Source organism: Bubalus bubalis, chromosome 13, assembly GCF_019923935.1.
Source record: "Bubalus bubalis isolate 160015118507 breed Murrah chromosome 13, NDDB_SH_1, whole genome shotgun sequence".
NCBI classification, from domain to species: Eukaryota; Metazoa; Chordata; class Mammalia; order Artiodactyla; family Bovidae; genus Bubalus; species Bubalus bubalis.
In genome coordinates, this window is record NC_059169.1 from 29,113,826 (window position 1) to 29,134,927 (window position 21,102).

General features: G+C 35.5%; 1 protein-coding gene across 1 annotated transcript; it reads left to right on the top strand.

Moving 5' to 3' along the window:
* The first annotated feature begins 13,769 nt into the window (after positions 1–13,769).
* SLITRK6 (SLIT and NTRK like family member 6) lies at positions 13,770–20,472 on the top strand. Its single transcript, XM_006073558.3, has 2 exons — positions 13,770–14,362; positions 16,735–20,472. Exon 2 carries the CDS (start codon positions 16,758–16,760, stop codon positions 19,284–19,286), a length of 2,529 nt encoding a protein of 842 aa, XP_006073620.1. The 5' UTR covers positions 13,770–14,362; positions 16,735–16,757; the 3' UTR covers positions 19,287–20,472.
* The last annotated feature ends 630 nt before the right edge of the window (positions 20,473–21,102 follow it).

Below are 21,102 nucleotides of genomic sequence, written 5' to 3' on the forward strand. Positions count from 1 at the left end.
TCTGAAGATGATAAGGGCAGGTCATTCCCTCTAGCCACTGACACTGTTCAAGGGTACTCTAGTCAGTTTATGACCCATATGCTTCTACTGCATGGTTTCAAGGAAGAAAATGTAAAAAGTGTAACTTTTGCCTCTGATAGATCAATGTGATATATTTTAATAAAATAAGTAGAATTAAATTATGCTTTGTATGTTATTGAACATATATTCAAATTCATAAAACATTTTAATTACTTTTTGCCAGAAGCCTATTTGAAAATATAAATCTATTTTTATTTCTACCTGGGTACAGGTTTCCAACTGCCACTCTAATTTGCCAACCAATAATCAATTATGTTAGATTAAAGTCACAAGGATGTTGTGAATTCACTTGTATTGAAAGCATTTACTTAAAATAGTGTACACTCTTTTTATGTCTCACTTTTTGTAGTGGCCTAACAGATTTCTTTTATATTTTTATCTCTGAGGGAACTATAAAATATTTCAAAATTATGTTAGTACACAAGCAGGAAATGTTAGAAGAAAAATTTCTAAACAACTTAAAAGAGAAGATAGTCACTGACTGACAGAAACAAATAAAAGACTCAAATAGTAAGCATAAGTGTTTGGTAAAAGTTAGATGACAGAGGAGAAGGAGAAATTAATATTTTTTGAGGCATTAAAGAGGTATTCCCTAACTAAGGTCTTCACGTATGTAACTCTTAGGTATTGGAGGAGTATTTTTAATAGGTGAGAAAAGAGAAGATTGAAGGCAACAGAGTTAAGTCCCAAAAAGTCTATTTCTAAGCTATCAGAAAAGTCAAAGCTAACAACAACAACAAATTCAATTCTTTCATTGAAATTTGTCAGCAGTAGGAAACAGGCTTAGTAAATAAAAATTGTAGCGATGTGTAGCATCTATTAGTGGAGAGAAAAATTTGAATTAGAAAAATTATCCTAAGTGTATGTAAGAAGAAATATTAAGACTGCTGAATAAATAGTGTGGATAAAATGCAAAACCAATGTGAGAAAGAATAAACATTTAGGGAGAAACAACAGAATTTCAAAATAAATTTAAAGCTGCATTGGTAAAAATAAAGAGGTTCTAAGGATTGACACTGAGGTTCTTTGACACTGAGGTCACTGCGAAGATAAACTGCTGTCAGTGATAACATCAGAACACAAGATAATGAGTAGTCCTCTGGAAGACTGTGAATTATTTTCTGAAAATATGGTTCACTATATATTAGGATGCATATTTTAATTACAAAGAAAAAAGCATTATTTCAATTTTACACTTTTTTCAAATCTCCTATATATATTAAAACTTATAGTAAAAGGAAGATGTGTTTTCAAATATATTTACTAGAAATGTAATAGGTATCTGTAATCTTTCTAGTTAAGAGAATTTAGATCAATTTAAAACACTAAGCATTTACATTCAGTGTATTGTTAAAATTACTATCACCGTATGATGCTACCTCTATATATAATATATATATTATATATATAAAGTCTATATGTATTTAAATGAATACAAATAAACTCTGTTATACTTTGCTCATACAATATTAAGTTTAAACAAACAACTAGAATCTTTGCTTAATATTTATATAATAACTATCTGGATATGATATTTAAAGATTTAAAAATAGGCATGATAATATACAGGCTTACCAGGTGGTGCTAGTGTTAAAGAACCTGCCTGCAGTGCAGGAAACATGCATTTGATCCCTGGGTTAGGAAGATCCCCTGGAGGAGGGCATGGCAACCCACTGTAAGATTCTTGCCTGGAGAATCCCATGAACAGAGGAGCCTGGGGCGGGGGGGTCAGGGCTACAGTCCATGGGGCTTCAAAGAGTCATACACTACTGAAGCAATTTAGCACAGCGCATGATAATATACATTAATATATAATCCCTAAATAATAAAAATATATAATGCAATATACATCATATATAAGAAATATACCTCTCTATATATTCCAATCCACATGACCTGCCTATTAAGTGATATAAACTACCATTTACAATGGTAATTGTTTAATATTAGATGGTTTAATACATAAACTAATACATAAGTAAATTAAATATATTCCCCCCTAATTCATTTAAGAAAAAAAAAAAAACTAAAATCTATAGGTTATCCAAAGTTTTATTAAGTGTATTGGTCAAGATTCAACAGGAGTATCAGTTCAGTTCAGGCACTCAGGCGTGTCTGCTCTTTGCCACCCCATGAATTGCAGCACGCTAAGCCTCCCTGTCTATCACCAACTACCGGAGTTTACCCAAACTCAAGTCCATTGAGTAGGTGATGCCATCCAGCCATCTTATCCTCTGTCATCCCCTTCTCCTCCTGGCCCAATCCCGCCCGCCCAGCATCAGGGTCTTTTTCAATGAGTCAACTCTTCACATGAGGTAGCCAAAGTATTGGAGTTTCAGCCTCAGCATCACTCCTTCCAATGAACACCCAGGTCTGGTCTCCTTTAGGATGGACTGGTTGGATCTACTTGTAATCCAAGGGACTCTCAAGAGTCTTCTCCAACTCCACAGTTCAAAAGCATCAAATCTTCAGCACTCAGATTTCTTCACAGTCGAACTGTCACATCCATACATGACCGCAAGAAAAACCAAGCCTTGACTAGACAGACATTTGTTGGCAAAGTAATGTCTCTGCTTTTTAATATGCTGTCTAGGTTGGTCATGACTTTCCTTCCAAAGAGTAATTGTCTTTTAATTTCATGGCTGCAGTCACCATCTGCAGTGATTTTGGAGCCCCCCAAAAATAAAGTCTGACACTGTTTCCACTGTTTCCCCATCTATTTCCCATGAAGTGATGGGACCAGATGCCATGATCTTAGTTTTCCGAGTGTTGAGCTTTAAGCCAACTTCTTCACTCTCAACTTTCACTTTCATCAAGAGGCTTTTGAGTTCCTCTTCACTTTCTGCCATAAGGTTGCTGTCATCTGCATATCTGAGGTTATTGATATTTCTCCTGGCAATCTTGATTCCAGCTTGTGCTTCTTCCAGCCCAGCATTTCTCATGATGTACTCTGCATATAAGTTAAATAATAGGGTGACAATATACAGCCTTGACATACTGCTCTTCTGATTTGGAACCAGTCTGTTGTTCCATGTCCAGTTCTAACTGTTGCTTCCTGACCTGCATAGAGGTTTCTCAAGAGGCAGGTCAAGTTATGTGGTATTCCTATCTCTTTCAGAATTTTCCAGTGTTAGTTGTGATTCACACAGTCAAAGGCTTTGGCATAGTCAATAAAGCAGAAATAGATGTTTTTCTGAAACTCTCTTGCTTTTTCCATGATCCAACAGATGTTGGCAATTTGATCTCTGGTTCCTCTGCCATTTCTAAAACCAGCTTGAACATCAGGAAGTTCACGGTTCACATATTGCTGAAGCCTTTTTTGGAGAATTTTGAGAATTTTACTTTACTAGTGTGTGAGATGAGTGCAATTGTGCGGTAGTTTGAGCATTCTTTGGCATTGCCTTTCTTTGGGATTGGAATGAAAACTGTCCTTTTCCAGTCCTGTGGCCACTGCTGAGATTTCCAAATTTGCTGGCATATTGAGTGCAGCACTTTCACAGCATCATCTTTCAGGATTTGAAATAGCTCCACTGGAATTTCATCACCTCCTCTAGCTTTGTTCGTGATGCTTTCTAAGTCCCACTTGACTTCACATTCCAGGATGTCTGGCTCTAGGTCAGTGATCACACCATCATGATTATCTGTGTCATGAAGCTCTTTTTTGTATAGTTCTGAGTATTCTTTCCACCTCTTCTTAATATCTTCTGCTTCTGTTAGGTCCCTACCATTTTTGTCCTTTATTGAGCCTGTCCTTGCATGAAATGTTCCCTTGGTATCTCTAATTTTCTTGAAGAGATCTCTAGTCTTTCCTATTCTGTTGTTTTCCTCTATTTCTTTGCATTGATCTCTGAGGAAGGCTTTCTTATCTCTCCTTGCTATTATTTGGAACTCTGCATTCAGATGCTTGTATCTTTCCTCTTCTCCTTTGCTTTTCACTTCTCTTTTCACAGCTATTTGTAAGGCCTCCTCAGACAGCCATTTTGCTTTTTTTGCATTTCTTTTCCATGGGAATGGCCTTGATCCCTGTCTCCTGTACAATGTTAGGAGTATAGAGATCAATGAATATGTCTAAAGGAGTGATCTTACACAATCTTGGGAGCTAGTCAAGCAGTCACCGTATCACTGATGTTGTCTGTGCATCCAGTGCTGCAGCTTAAAGTCCACAAAGCAGGCAGTCAGAAATAGAAGATTACAGGCTGGAAATCCAGGCAACTGCATGCTGGAACCCCATAATAACAAATTAAGAGTTTAATATTTTAGGAATTTAACAAAGAATAGAATAGCACAATCAATCCTCAGGTCAATAAAAAGCAGTATTAAATTACTTATTAAGTTTGCTGTGAGAAGAACTAAGTGATCAGAAATCAATAATAGCACTTCCCTGGTGGCCCAGTGGTTAAGAATCTGCCTTGCAATATAGGGGACACTGGTCAATCCCTGGTCTGAAAGATCGCACATGCTACAGGGCAACTAAGCCCAGGTGCCACAGCTACTGAGGCTCACGCATCCTACAGCCTGTGCTCTGTGACGAGAAGCCACTGCAACCAGAAGCCCACACGCTGTAGCTAGAAAAAGCCCGCACAGAAACGAAGACCCGGAACAGTCCAAAACTGAAAAAAAAGAAAGAAAAAAACTGATAACACTTAAGCACTTTGTCATGCTGCTGGGCTTGTTCCCGCAAATCTCAATCCTGCTTGTGTTTGTTATTTCGATAATCCAGGGGTCTGGTGGATGTCCACTGACATCATTAGCACATGTTCACCCCTTCAATTACTAAGATACACGTTATCTATTATGGATTGGGGTGGGTGGGATGGAGGGAGACATGAATATTATAAAGGAAATACTATGTATCTACCTGGGGAACTTTAAGAAATATATGAGGTCCACTCTAAGTCAGGAAAAATACAGAGCTCCTGCGACGTAGAACATGAATCATGACTCTGATCCAAAGACCTTCTGATTGTATACTTCACAAGAGGCTCTTCCCTCAGGCATATCTAGAGTGAGAATACTTGATGTAAACCAATTTCCTTTTAAGGCCAGTCTTTATACCTAATCTTAGTTCTGTTTGACATAGAGCTAGAAGAAGAAAGTATAGTTAGCATAATGTAATAGTCAAGGCTATGGTTTTTCCAGTGGTCATGTATGGATGCGAGAGTTGGACTGTGAAGAAAGCTGAGTGCCGAAGAATTGATGCTTTTGAACTGTGGTGATGGAGAAGACTCAGAGTTTCTTGGACTGCAAGGAGATCCAACCAGTCCATTCTAAAGGAGATCAGCCCTGGGTGTTCTTGGGAAGGAATGATGCTAAAGCTGAAACTCCAGTACGTTGGCCACCTCATGCGAAGAGTTGACTCATTGGAAAAGACTCTAATGCTGGGAAGGATTGGGGACAGGAGGAGAAGGGGATGACGGAGGATGCGATGGCTGGATGGCATCACCGACTCGATGGACGTGAGTTTGAGTGAATATTCCGGGAGATGGTGATGGACAGGGAGGCCTGGCGTGCTGCAATTCATGGGGTCGCAAAGAGCTGGATATGACTGAGCGACTGAACTGAACTGAACCGAATATGCTGTAGAACCTATTTATACACACATCTCATCACTCTTACAGTTTTTCAGATACATCTAAATATGTATGAGTCATATATATGTATGAATGTGTTAGTCGCTCAGTTGTTCCAACTCCTGGCGATCCCATGGACTGAAGCCTTCCATCCCCGTCTGTGGGATTCTCCATGCAAGAATACTGGAGTGGGTAGTCACGCCCTTCTCCAGAATATCTTCCTACCCAGGGATCAAACCCAGGTCTCCAAAATTGCAGACAGATTACTTACTATCTGAGCCACCAGGGGAACCTCCACATATATGTATATGCATGAATAAATATAAATAACTCATCTTTGTGTTTTCCACCTATGCAATGATTTGCCCACAACTGTCAATAATGTTTACACATTGAATGAAATATTTTAGAAAACTATTTTTTATTCAAAAGGACAAACAAAAGTGTTTTCAAATCTGTTCCTCTTATGTAGATGATTAGCACCTGATTTCATTATAAATTATGTCCACTTATTAAAATATTTGTGCTAAGTTGCAATGTTACCCGGAGAAGGCTATGGCAAGCCACTCCAGTACTCTTGCCTGGAAAATCCCATGGGCGGAGGAGCCTGGTGGGCTGCAGTCCCTGGGGTCGCTAAGAGTCAGACACGACTGAGCGACTTCACTTTCACTTTTCACTTTCATGCATTGGAGAAGGAAATGGCAACCCACTCCAGTATTCTTGCCTGGAGAATCCCAGGGACGGGGGAGCCGGATGGGCTGCCGTCTATGGGGTCGCACAGAGTCGGATACGACTGAAGCAACTTAGCAGCAGCAGCAGCAGCAATGTTATCTGATGAAAAAAATGAATTCTGAAGCCATAAATGAACTTGGTAGATTAAAAATCTAGATTTAAAAATCTTACCAGTTCTGTAACATTGTACAAATAACATTCCTGCTCCAATTTTCTACTGTAATAATAATTGTGGAATTCGTTTGTTCAAAGAGTAAAGGTGTTACTATAATTAGAGTGATCACATTAGTTACAGACATGGGAAGTGCTCAAAATTGTATAAAATGTTACTTGTTATTAATATTAAATAACTAAGGTTAAAAAACTGCATGTTTAGAGAGTAAAATTTGAACAAGTTAGCCTACTTGCCAATTTTTCAGTTGTTAAAAAGTTTTTTAAGTACCCACTAGAGGGTGCTGAAAGAGAGAAAAAGCTTTAAACCAAGGGACGTGTTAGGAATGTCTCCTAATTCTTATCAATATTATACCAATATTCAAGATTACTTTTAGATTGAAGATCCTTATTTTCATCCCTCCCCCCATATCAAGGATTTCTACTAATTTCAATGATTTTTAATGTTTTGGTGAAAGCATGTGTTTCTGTGTATAGGAAGAAAGAGCAGGTAAGTGCTATTTTGAATTTCTTCTGTTTTTAAGCTAGATAAACCGTGTTTTTCACATTGCTTTAAGGCTAAAAAAAATGTTTAAAGCTGTGAAATTTCTAAAATTTAATGCTCTTAAGTTTGATTACATTACAGGTATATATAAAACTACTTTTTAGAAATGCCTCTCTGATTATAATTAGAAAAAAACCCTGTAAAATATTTCAAGGAGTATTTGCTTTTCTATAGTCATGTGACTTCAAATTTAATACTATTTGATGCTAAAGGAACTAGAAGTCCTTCTTAGTTCAAATGAGTGTTTTATGAAGATTAGATTTTTATTTCCCCTAGAAATCTGGTATGATATATCTAAAATTAACTTGATTCTTCCCTCTGAACTTCCCTTCGTTAAAAAAAAAAAAAAAAGGCTGTCTGCCACTTTAAACAAGTTATAACTTATTATCGGAGAAGGCAATGGCACCACATTCCATGGGCTGTCTGATTCTTAGGTCTTAATTTTTATTAGAATCTCTTAAGTGCTAATATTTTTTTAGTATTTGTTACTTACTCTGTACCAAATTATCCATGTCCTGTTTTGATACAGGAATACATGAAAATTTTAAGTAACACTTCACTTATTTTCCTGAACATAAAGTAAACATAGAAATGTTCAATGGGATATGTATACTTTCAGAATATGTCAAAAGAAAGCTGCAATTATTCCAGAAGATATTCCAGATATATAAGAAAAAGTATATGGTAAAAGCATCAAAAGGATAATTAATAAAAAATTTATGTTTATTTTCATGTGGGTGTGTAGGTAAATGATCAATGCATTTTTTACATGCATATAGATTGATTCTGAAGGAATAGTTTTCCCTGGCTATCTGAGTAACTTACTTACAACTCAAAAGTTAATTCTCTTAAGTTCTGTAACACTTTGAAAAATATTACATAGCAAAATGCAAAATTTCTTATTTTGTTTTGGAGTTTTTCAGCATGATTTCTGTTAACAAAATAAGCCAACATTATTCAGTGGAATTTGTCACTAATAATTAATCATTCACTTTTTTGGTTAATATTAATATTCCAGTCATGACATTAAGTTTAGTGTCCTTTTATATTAACAGTACTGTTACTGAGTTAAAATGCAAAATAAAAAATGAGTCATCTGTTGAACTATATACTTAGATTTTTCAACAAACATGTATACCTTGTCAATTATTTTCTTTCTTTATAGAACATAGATGTAATTGTAACAAAAATTATTTCTCTCTATATATATATACACATTATATTCAAGGTTATGATAGTCATAGCTTTATCTTATTGAAGTAAAATGAACTAAATGAGACTGACATATTTTATAAAAATGCTTGAATATCACAATTACAAGATTAAAAGTATTAAATTAAGTTTGCATCCTTCAGCGACACAGCAATATGTGCTAGTAAGAGACAGTGAGGTCCAAATGGTGAGTGGCAATAGGAAGACACCCAGGAATTTAAAATTCCCTGTCGATAGTCCACTAAGCCTATCATGCATATTCAGTTCAGTGGTATTTACCTACCATTACTATTAATCATCTGAATCCAAAGTAATTTAGTCACACAGGTTGTGTTAAAATACATGTAAGACAACATTTGGGAAGATCCATGGGGATACTTTTTTTTTTCAATGTTTATTTTTAGCATTAGATTTTGCTATATGGACAAATATTTTAAAATAAATCTGTATATGTTCCTGAGAACAAGGCGGTAAATGTCCTAAGATGGCAGGATAGTGAGAACATACAAAGAAATTATTTGACTTGAATAACTGCTCATTTGACTGTTTTCTAAGTGCAATTCTGATACTTGGGGAAAACTATGAAGCAGACACTAGCTTTCCCTCAATGAATCTTTACAATCAATATAATAACACACAGTGTCTACCATTATCCCACTGGACCTGTTTCCTTATGCACTCCTCAATATTCATCATAGAAATATCCATCAACAATTTTTAGCTGTTTTTTGTAAACTTTTTTTTTTGAAAAAAGTCTTAGTCATCCATTTAAAGTAGGGGATTTTTTTTTTTTTTTTAATGAAGAGAAGACCACTTTTCAGTCCAAGCTTCCAGGAGAAAGTGTTTGTTTTGTTTTTAGTTTTGCCAGGTTAAGCAATGGTATCAAAGAGTTCCTTTGTGCCAACAGATTTCAAATCAAAACAGGAAGTTTTATTGTAAAGCCTGTCTTAGAATAAGGCAATTTCATTATTAGTTTAAACCTTTTCTCTCAGATCAAATTGAGCATGAAGGAAACAAGATTTAAATAACAAATGAACCTTTTTATTAAAGGTTCAATGCAAAAAGCAAGTTTCCTAAACACTCCTTCATGTGTCAATTTAGAAAGTATATCTATCATACTAATTTTTTCTAAGATGCATAGACTTTTCACTGAGAAGACATTATTCTTCATGAATGTGTGCAAATGTCCTCAAATACCAAGATGTTACTGCTAACATGTGAGAAAATCTATTCTCCCTCATACAAAGGTCATATTCCTTTAGCTAAATTGCATGTTATTGTCAGAAGTGAAGGTATCCATAATCATTATGTTCTGATTCTAACAGAACCAAAAAAGAAGTAATTACAGTAAAGAGTTTGGGGCCTCTCTTCCAGTGAAATGTGAAAGAGAATCTTAAGTTCAATATCTGGGAATCAAATTCAGAGTTTACTGTATAACATGGCATTGCATAAGATAGATAACATTCTTTTACTATTATTTTCTATGAATGACATTTGTGTAAATAAGTAAAATTTTTTCAAGTAGACTTTACCTCATTATTATTTTAAAGAAATCTTAATTTGAAATAAGAAAATGTTAATAAAATGTATATAATTAGTGTATAAGATCTCTACATATCTATACATTTAATATCATTTGCAAATATTTGTAATATTCAATCTCAATAGTATTATCATGAATTTGATTGTAATTCCCTGAGAGTACAGAGCAGATAGAGCCCACAATAATATGTTTCTCAAGGATATGTATTGTGTTTTTTCTTTTATGATAATGATATAGGTACTTTAAAAATGTTTGCTTAGAATAATTTCTTTAAATTCTTCCCTCAAAGTTTACATTCTTTCTTAAAAGTATGAAATCACCAATACATATTCAAAGTCCACCTGTAGTATTATTATCCCGAAAGATTCACCAAATTTTATACATTCTAACTTCAGAGTATCGAAATATGCCTCAGTCTACACCAGTGGCTTTGTCGGTGACTCAGTGGTAAATAATCTGCCTGTCAATGGAGAAGCCTCAAGAGACGTGGGTTCCATCCCTGGGATGGGAAGATCCCCCGGAGGAGGAAATGGCAACCCACTCGAGTATTCTTGAAAGGATAAACCTGTAGACAGAGGGGAAGGTTACAGCCCATGGGATCACAAAAAGTCAGACACCAATGAGCACACAGGTGCAGACTATACCACACTTGGTACAAAAGGCTTCTCTCTTCAAACCTTCCATTTTCTTAAGTTAAAATAAATTTGACATACATCTTCACTTTACCACTTAAATGTGGCACAAAAAAGGTAGAGAGATGTTCTGAGGTAGAACTAGACCTAAACAGAATTAAAAAATCTTTCACTATTATTTTTATTTTTCCTTTTTCCAGTGAGCAATCTTGGGTATTTTCATTCTCTTTGTTCCATATACATTATCAGTCTGATAAAATAGTCTTTCATCTGGTCTTTGTCGCATTGCATTTGTAAGATGATCCCCTCCACTACCTATATAAGCAGGGAAGGAGAGGCCTTCTCCAGAGTCCTGACAGTGAATGAACTGCGCTGCCTTACACATGCTGTCACTCTAAAGGAACTAACACAGACTGGTATATTTCCTCTGACTGCTTGGTACTCTTCAATGTGACTAGAATACTTTCATGTTTATTATTTAAGATGCACATTCTAAAGGAGCATAACTTAGAAGATATCATTAAAAATGATTATACCTTAAAATTTTTCAATATGGAGTCAGTAGGGCTAAACTTGGAGAAGGAAATGGCAACCCACTCCAGTGTTCTTGCCTGGAGAATCCCAGGGACAGGGGAGCCTGGTGGGCTGCTGTCTATGGGGTCGCACAGAATTGGACACGACTGAAGCGACTTAGCAACAGGGGTAAACTACATGGAAAAATTACTAACACTGAGTGTTTATTATGATCACTTATATTTATCATTAATACTTGGAGCAAGCTATGCTGGGAAAGTACTTTTCCATGTAATCACTGGAAATTACAAATGTTAAATTCCATGGAGGAGGGCATGGCAACCCACTCCAGTGTTCTCGCCTGGAGAATCCCATGGACAGAGGAGCTTAGTGGGCTATGGGCTGGTCCATAGGATCACAAAGAGTCGGACATGACTGAAGCCACTTAGCATGCATGCATGCAACAATAATTAACACACTGGCCATGAGCATTTTGGAAAGGATGGCTGCATTATTGACTGAGTGAAACAACTGAGAAATTACAGTTAACGAAAGACAGAGATCAGTGGATTTAGCTATTAGGCTTTGGTAAAGAATCCGCCTGCAAGGCAGGAGACCCCAGTTCAATTCCTGGGTCTGGAAGATCCCCTGGAGAAGGGAGAGGCTATCCACTCCAGTATTCCTGGGTTTTCCTTGTGGCTGAGCTGGTAAAGAATCCACCTATAATGCAGGAGACGTGGGTTCGTTCCCTGGGTTGGGAAGATTCCCCGGAGAAAGGAGAGCCTACCCACTCCAGTATTCGGACCTAGAAATTCCATGGACTGTGTATTCCATGGGGTCACAAAGAGTCAGACACAGCTGAGCTACTTTCACTTCACTTCACTTCATTGTGAATGTGTTAAGTTGTTTATTAAGTTTGAGGTAATACTAAGTAATGCATTATCAATATTGCCCCTTTGAATTAAGTTAAAAGTTGAAGAATTCTTCTCAAACAGAATGCTTACCTTAACCTTTATGTTCCCAACAAAGAGAGTTATTCCAAAGGCTTTTATTCACTTCTTTCCCCTCTGACTATTGTATAGTTAACTAGTAACTTACACATGAAAAAACTAACATGTTACATATAGGTAAAATACTAAAGATAAATAACATCAAATATATGCTAGGTATATATTATGAATAAAATCAACACATCCTCCAGCTGGAGAAGATATTCAATTTACAAAAAATTTCATTCCATTTGTTCTCATATGGCTATTTGAACAGCTTTTCCACCACAGACTGTACTTCAGAGCATTTCTCCTGTGATTTTGCCTCTAAAACCTAAGTGAATGCATTTGGAGAATTATGTCTATAGTGTTGGGAGGGAAATTATTCTAGTTCCTTATTTTCTCACTGATTCTATTTTTCATCACCACCTATCTAAAGCATTAGACTGATATAAGTTAACTTGACCCTCAGCTAGCAGTAGACTGTGGAAAAAAGTAATTCACTTCTTTTATTCTTTTATTCCCTTTATTATCTCATTCCTTATCTTTACTCTCTATCTCCACACTCTCATCCATATTATAATCTCTTTCTACCTTAAAGAACATAATGCTATTAAAATAAAAGATGAACTTAATGTATGAGAAACTGTATAATATAGGAAACTGAGAATATTAGAAATTGCCTTAAAATCCTTAGCTTTTAAAACAACTATTCCACAGATGTGATAACTGTGAATCTGAGTACATAACTGCAGACAATCATTAAATAACAACCTAATCTTATATTTTCCTGTTTTAATAATATAAGCTGCATAACCTCTTTTTTAAAAAGAATAGCTGTTGCTGAAATGGGACCTAATAAAATATAGGTAACCTCTAGAACCTATAGGCAAGAGAGTTTCTAAACATAGACTGTTTCAAAATGAATCAACCACAGCATTTAGTATATAAATTTTGGCTGTGGAAAAAGTTCAGGTTCTTGGAATGTAGGTAATGAAGAGTGATTTTTAAAACATAAGCATTTGGGGAAATAAAAAATCTGACAGTTGAGAGTTTCACTGGTGATAATTCAGAAACTTTTAAGAGCTGAAGAAACAAGTAACTTATTAAATATTATATTTTAGGAAAAAATGCTCCCAGAGTTAGTATCATAAAAATCAGGTTATTATAATTGCTATATATTGAAAACACTACATGATGAAGATGCTTGTTTCATTTTATCTGGAAAGACAATTTCATATTTTTGAGACTGATAAGTTGTTTTCAACTAAAGAAAACATGTATAATTAAGATTCTTGCATGCATTTTTAAATGATCATATTTCCATTCCAAATAAATACTATCTATCTGAAAAAAAAAAAAGCTTCATTTCTAGTCTCATAATTGAACACTGGCTGTAGAATGAAGTATAAAATTTAAGAGTCTCAGACATGAGGCTTCAAATTGCTTTTCAAATGGTAAATACAAAACTACAAGTATTTTAGGAAAGCGGTTCATGCTATCATTTTAAGATTTAATTAGTACACAATTTCAACCTAGAGTACCAGTTAAAAAAAATAAAACTGGAGCTATAGGTAGCATGCTTGCCGTTTTTCTGAACATGTGTGCTAACAGTACAATACTGTGCTAGATGAGACTTTAGTACAGTGTATGATTTAGTCTGCTGTAGTAACAAAATATTATTAAACATATGTCATTATTTGCATCAAAATTCACTTGCACTATATTTGGTATTTAAACGGAGAGGAAGACCGTTTGCAGGAGGAGGAGTTGAGTCCCAAGGTGGAGCTGTCTCTTGTGTTAAATGACACTGGCAGATTAAAGCGCTCTGATGGGGAAGGGCTTAAAGGCTGAGTCAAAAGCCAAGAAGTCTCTTTATTTACGCCTACCTCCCAGCCCTTGGCAATCTGACTAACAACAAACTGAGCTAACAAGAAAGACTAGAAAGGGAGGAAGGAGAACAGTGCTGCAGCTTGGATCTACAGCCTAAGAAAGCAAGAGTGATCAATCTCAGCTCTGTTAAACATCTTGTTTGTTTACTGCATGTAGCAGCTTGCAAATGGTTAACTATATGCAAAAAAAGTCAGCATAGCTGTGAAGTATGCCGTGAATTTTAATTGGGGAATAAAAGGACAACTGCTTCAGGATGATCTAGTATGCAGTCTGCTTGAAATGTTTTCAATGAAATGCTCAGCATTTTGTCTTGGACCAGAGGTTTTAACTTTATGAAGCGATGGAACTTGCCAAAAAGTGATATTTGAGAAGAAAGAACACGGTGGTTGGTGTTTTCTTTTTTAATAAAGAAACTGAATTTACTTTGAACATCTCTTCCAGCTGTGCATTACAGATAACGTCAGGAAGTCTCTGCTTTACAGGTAAGATGAATGTTTCCAGGATTTCCTTATACCTATTTTTGCATTATTCTAAAGTGATTGAATATATGTTTGCCTCTCTAAAAAAAGAACTTTGCATTAAAGGATATCCAGTTTCTTTCCTGTTCACTGGCACAAGTAATGCGGTAGCAGATGCCTGTTTTTCTGTGAGCAGCAGACATCTAGACTAACAGCTGGCTTTAGAGAAGTAAAATAATCTGCCACTATTTCTTTTACAGCATGCACTTTGTTATTGGAAACTAACCTATGTGTGTTCTGTGAAGGAAAGATTACTTCCAAAAACCATTGTTGAATCTCAAATACAAGCAGAATATCAAAAGATTCTTTGTATATTGCACACCACTTTTACTTTTTCCCAACTTGAAAATATGTAAATGGAGATTGTTTTTTACCTCTTTAACACAGTATCTCTATACTATCAACATAGAACCACTTTTAATATTTATGTGTATTTCTGAAAACATTAGAAACTGTTCCCTACTACCTTTTGAAGAGCATAAAATGTATGTGAGATAAAAATAACAAGAAATTCTCATCTGGAAGTTATTCACTATCTTCTTAAGATGTGTTGTCTGGTGAAATAGAGAGTATTCTTTCTTGGTCATCTATGGAGAAATATGGAGATTAGCTGTGAAGCTAATCTACAAGTTGAAGACTCCAACCCCAAGCTGCTTGATTCTAAGCATAGCCCTCAGAGTTGTTTAAAATCAAACTATTTCCCTTTGGAAACATTCAGTCAGCTAACTTTCCCTTCATATAGAAAGGCACTACTCAAATGTTTCATGTCTTTGGTTGTCTTCTACCTTTCAGAAACTTCATACTATACATGTTTTCAATAAGACTGTGTATTTTCATGGAATGGAAGTTTACTTTTGAGATTATTCATTCAGTTTTGGGATGTATTACCTGACTATGAATTTTAATTAGATTCAAAATTACTGTTTACATCCTATCCAGACAAATGAAAGCATCTATCATTTCCAAAATTTGAATAGTTACAAGATGTGGTGTTTGTTTACGTTTGAATTTAGTCTAAATTTAAAATACACTATTTGAAGGAAGGTAATAAAATTAGATACATTAGAGTTCAAAGTATTTGCTACACCACTGCTGTTATTTTAGAGTTAGAATTTCTTTTAATTGCTGTTTCAGATCCATGTATTGAATTTTTAAGGAGTTGGGATATGTGATGTGTTATCCTGAACTGTCATTTTTTTATTTACCAAATCAGAGAGATCTTCAAATACTTTTATAGAGTGAAGTTTGTTTCAGAGTTCATTGTTTCCATCATTAAGCCTTACAATAAAGATCAGCTGCTTAATTATGAGATATTCAGTGCCCTAAAGCCTGGTTCAAGACCTCATTAGGAAGTCATTTATTAGAAGTTTATATGAGGTATTGTTCCTTCTTTTGTAAGAGCCAGAAATGTGTGTCACAGGTCAGTTTTTCTTCTTTAGTTTTTATGATGTTAACCTTATCCACAGAATAATTTAAAAGTAACAGTGAATATTTCACCTCTAGAAATTAAAGTGTGAAATTTTAATGGATACCTTTAAGTGTATATATCTGATACTTAGGTTTATACAAACTACCCTAGACAGCATAGTTAAAATTCTTTTATAAAGGTTTACTTTACTACATAGACATATTTTTCTCAAGTTTTTTTAATAAACAATGGAATTAATATCTTAAGCCAAAATCAAAGCAGGTTAAACACAGTTATTAGATGTTATATTGTGATATCCAGTTCATAAATAGAACTAAAGGAAATGCATACATACAGTCTTTCTATCATTTTTGAATTTCCTACAGGTCTCTCTGCTTCTGGCTATCTCTAGAGGGGTGGGAGGTGGGAGGGAGTTTCGAGAGAGAGGGAACTGATTCATGTTGATATGGTAGAAACCAATGCAATATATTGTAAAGCGACTGTCTTCCAATTAAAAATAAATATAAAAAAAGATTCATCTAGTTTAAGCTAAAAAAATTAAAAAGTTAAGGTCTTCTCAAATACATACCTTTGCATCATATCAAGTTATCAATGGTCCATTTAGCCAACACCCCTCACATCTGTTAAAATGCAATTAGTTGGTGATATGAACACAAATTGATATACTTGAAGTTATCCTTGACCTAAATTTTAAATTGTTATCATAATGCACGTTAAAAGTAAAACAAATCTACCGGTCATATTTGTAAAAAATAAAAGAAAATGTAGACTCAGCAATGCACTTATATATTTAAAATAATCAATATTTTGCCTATTAGGAGAAAACCTATCATTTTGAAAATGTCAGCTTCATCTCCTCCCTGCTGCTGGCCACTAAAGCCCATTGCTATTGCATTGTATTTTACAGAATCAGATCCATCACATGACAACATGAAGCTCTGGATTCATCTCTTGTATTCATCTCTCCTTGCCTGTGTATCTTTACAGTCCCAATCTCCAATGTCCTCTGCCTCAGCCAGAGGTTCCTGTGACTCTCTTTGCAACTGTGAGGAAAAAGACGGCACGATGCTAATAAACTGTGAAGAGAAAGGTATTAAGACGTTATCCCAAATAAGTGTGCCACCATCACGACCTTTCCACTTAAGTTTAGTAAATAACGGCTTGACAGTACTTCACACAAATGACTTTTCTGGGCTTACCAATGCTATCTCAATACACCTTGGATTTAACAATATTGCAGATATTGAGACTGGTGCATTTAATGGCCTTGGCCTTCTTAAGCAACTTCATATCAATCACAATTCTCTAGAAATTCTTAAAGAGGATACCTTCCATGGACTGGAAAACCTGGAATTCCTACAAGCAGATAACAATTTCATTACAGTGATTGAACCAAGTGCCTTTAGCAAGCTCAACAGACTTAAAGTGTTAATTTTAAATGACAATGCTATCGAGAGTCTTCCTCCAAACATATTTCGATTTGTTCCTCTAACGCATCTAGATCTTCGTGGAAATCAGTTGCAAACATTGCCTTATGTTGGTTTTTTAGAACACATTGGCCGAATATTGGATCTCCAGTTGGAGGACAATAAATGGGCCTGCAATTGTGACTTATTACAGCTAAAACTTTGGTTGGAAAACATGCCCCCACAGTCTGTAATTGGTGATGTTGTATGTAACAGCCCTCCATTTTTCAAAGGAAGCATACTAAGCCGGCTGAAAAAGGAATCAATTTGCCCCACTCCACCAGTATACGAAGAACACGAGGATCCTTCTGGATCATTACATCTGGCAGTAACCTCTTCAATAAGCGATAGTCACATGTCAGCCAAGACCACATCTCTTTTAAAACCACCCACCAAAGCACCAGGTTTAATACCTTATATTACAAAGCCATCCACTCAACTTCCGGGACTCTACTGTCCTATTCCTTGTAATTGCAAAGTACTCTCCCCATCAGGACTTCTAATACACTGTCAGGAGCGCAATATTGAAAGTTTATCAGATCTAAAACCTCCTCCACAAAATCCTAGAAAGCTTATTCTTGCAGGGAATATCATTCATACATTACTGAAGTCTGACTTAGTGGAATACTTCACTTTGGAAATGCTTCACTTGGGAAACAATCGTATTGAGGTTCTTGAAGAAGGATCATTTATGAATTTAACAAGATTACAAAAGCTTTATCTGAATGGTAACCACCTGACCAAATTGAGTGGAGGTATGTTCCTTGGTCTCCACAACCTTGAGTACTTATATCTTGAATACAATGGTGTTAAGGAAATATTACCTGGAACCTTCAACCCAATGCCTAAACTGAAAGTGCTCTATTTAAACAACAACCTCCTACAAGTTTTACCACCACATATTTTTTCAGGGGTTCCTCTTACGAGGATAAACCTTAAAACAAACCAATTTACTCATCTACCTGTAAGTAATATCTTGGATGACCTTGATTTACTGACCCAGATTGACCTTGAGGACAACCCCTGGGATTGTTCCTGTGACCTGGTTGGATTGCAGCAATGGATACAAAAGTTAAGTAAGAACACAGTGACAGATGAAATACTCTGCACCTCTCCAGAGCACTTACACAAAAAGGAATTGAAAGCACTTAATAGTGAACTTCTTTGCCCAGGTTTAGTCAATAACCCATCCCTGCCAACTCAGACTAGTTACATCATTGTCAATACTCCTACAACCACAACTACAGCTGATACTATTTTTAAATCACTTACTGATGCTGTACCACTATCTGTTTTAATACTAGGTCTGCTGATTGTATTCATAACTATTGTGTTCTGTGCTGCAGGGATAGTGGTTCTTGTTCTCCACCGCAGGAGAAGATACAAAAAGAAACAAGCAGACGAGCAGATGAGAGACACCAGTCCTGTGCATCTCCAGTATAGCATGTACGGCCATAAAACAACTCACCATACTACTGAAAGACCCACAGCATCACTCTATGAGCAGCACATGGTGAGCCCCATGGTTCATGTCTATAGGAGCCCATCCTTTGGCCCAAAGCATCTGGAAGAAGAAGAAGAAAGGAACGAGAAAGAGGGAAGTGATGCAAAACATCTCCAAAGAAGTCTTTTAGAACGAGAAAACCACTCCCCACTCACAGGTTCAAATATGAAGTACAAAACCACAGACCAATCCACTGAATTTTTAACCTTCCAGGATGCCAGTTCATTATATAGGAACATTTTAGAGAAAGAAAGGGAACTTCAGCAACTGGGAATCACAGAATACCTAAGGAAAAATATTGCTCAACTTCAGCCTGATACGGAGGTACATTATCCAGGAGCCCATGAAGAGTTAAAGTTGATGGAGACATTACTGTACTCAAGGCCAAGGAAGGTATTAGTGGAACAGACTAAAAATGAGTATTTTGAGCTGAAAGCTAATTTACATGCTGAACCTGATTACTTAGAAGTCCTGGAGCAGCAAACATAGAGAGTTTAAGGGCTTCTGCAGAAATGCTGTGATTCTGTCTTAAGTCCAGACCTTGTATATAAGTGCCTTATATGAGTGTGTCATCAATCAGAACTTAAGCACAGCAGCAATCCTATGGGAAAAGAAAAAGAAACTCAGGGATCACTGGGAGAAGCCATTGCATTGTCTTCAGGCAATTTTGTCTATCCCCAATAAAATAAGTCCTTGCATGTAAATCATTCAAGGATTATATTAATATTTTCCCATATAAGTAAAGTGTTTCATAGATGTCCTCTTGCACATCTAAAAGGGTTTAATATTTAACCCTTAATTTCTTGAGTTATATTACCCATGGATTAAATAGAATTGGATTTTTGTCATTTGAAAACTGTAACAGTAAATGTAGTTATAATATGTAAGAAATGTATTGTTTATAAAATCATTATATGTACTTACAAAAGTGTAAGTTGTTAGATACACCAACTTTTCTTGCAATAAAGGCAAAAGGAACTGGAACTTTAAAATTAACAAATAGTAATAGAAAAGAAAAAATGGAAAGTTGAATTACATAGGGTATGAGTGGCTCAAAACTTTGAAACTTTGAGAATTAAAAAATGCCACTGAAATGCTTTCTGAATTTAAAAATAAGGATGATTAACAGTTCAGGTGGAATGAGGAAGAAAACATTTTGGTTTTTCTGCACATTTTGTGTGGACAATCTTCTTGTTAATGCTGCTGTGAACTAAGGTATGTCATTTGTGCTCAAAGTTTAATTCTTACTCTTGGGATATTTTGAAAATGCTACTGATATTCAATTGTAAATACAATTAGTGCATCTATCGTTAGTTTGGATTCTTTCATAGCATTAATCCTTTGTAAATTTGAATACCGAGATAGAAAGATGTTTCTTGTGGCAAGTAATAATTCACTGGTGTAAAAAAATAGGAAAAATATTTTATTTTTATTGATGTACACTGATAGATGCCATAAATTAGTAGCAAAAGGCACGTCTAAGGGTAAGTGGTTTAAGTTGCCTCAAGAGTGGGACAATGTAGCTTTATTTTACAAGAAAGTATAGCTAGATTTTTATGAACTATTTATTCTGTACAGTTTTGTATATTTTTGGTTCACAAAGGTAATTATTCTTGGGTGCCTTTCAAGAAAATTAAAAGTACTGCTCACTATAATAAAACTAAAATGAAAACCCTTTTTTATATGTGCTTCTTCAATTAGTCTGATCTGTAATTCAGTCCAGTTAGGATTAACACATGCACATTCATGGAGGCACTTAGGCACAAACACACAAAAACAGGATTTCTATTTGTTGTCACATACACAGAGCATTTTCTTTACCAGGTGTGAAAAGGCCTTTCAGTGTCATGACATGATTGTCATGGAGCCCAACTAAATGGCCCATAATTTTCCCTTTCTGGCAAATCATTTTCCTACTTAAAACAAGTACAAATGATTTAACTGTCTTCTTTCTGGTTACAGAATCAATTATACAGAAAATTTTCATAAGGCAAACTATAATTAATCAAGGTATTTTAGTTCTGTGGTGTTCACCATTCAGATGCATGCACAGGGTTAGGAAGGAATATATTTTCTATTAGAAAGGATGTTTTAAATTTACTTTATACTATTTTAGTGATTCATGAATGTTCTATTCAATGAGTTGGTTTTCAACACTCAACTGTCTGTGTGACTAGCTAAATATACTTTCTTTCTTTGATTATGAAAGAGAAGACCTCCCTTTTAATAAAAACAGGAGGAGCCTGTGTGGAATGTATGAAGAACAGTTATGGGTCTATTATGACATCACTAGGTTTCTAAAAAA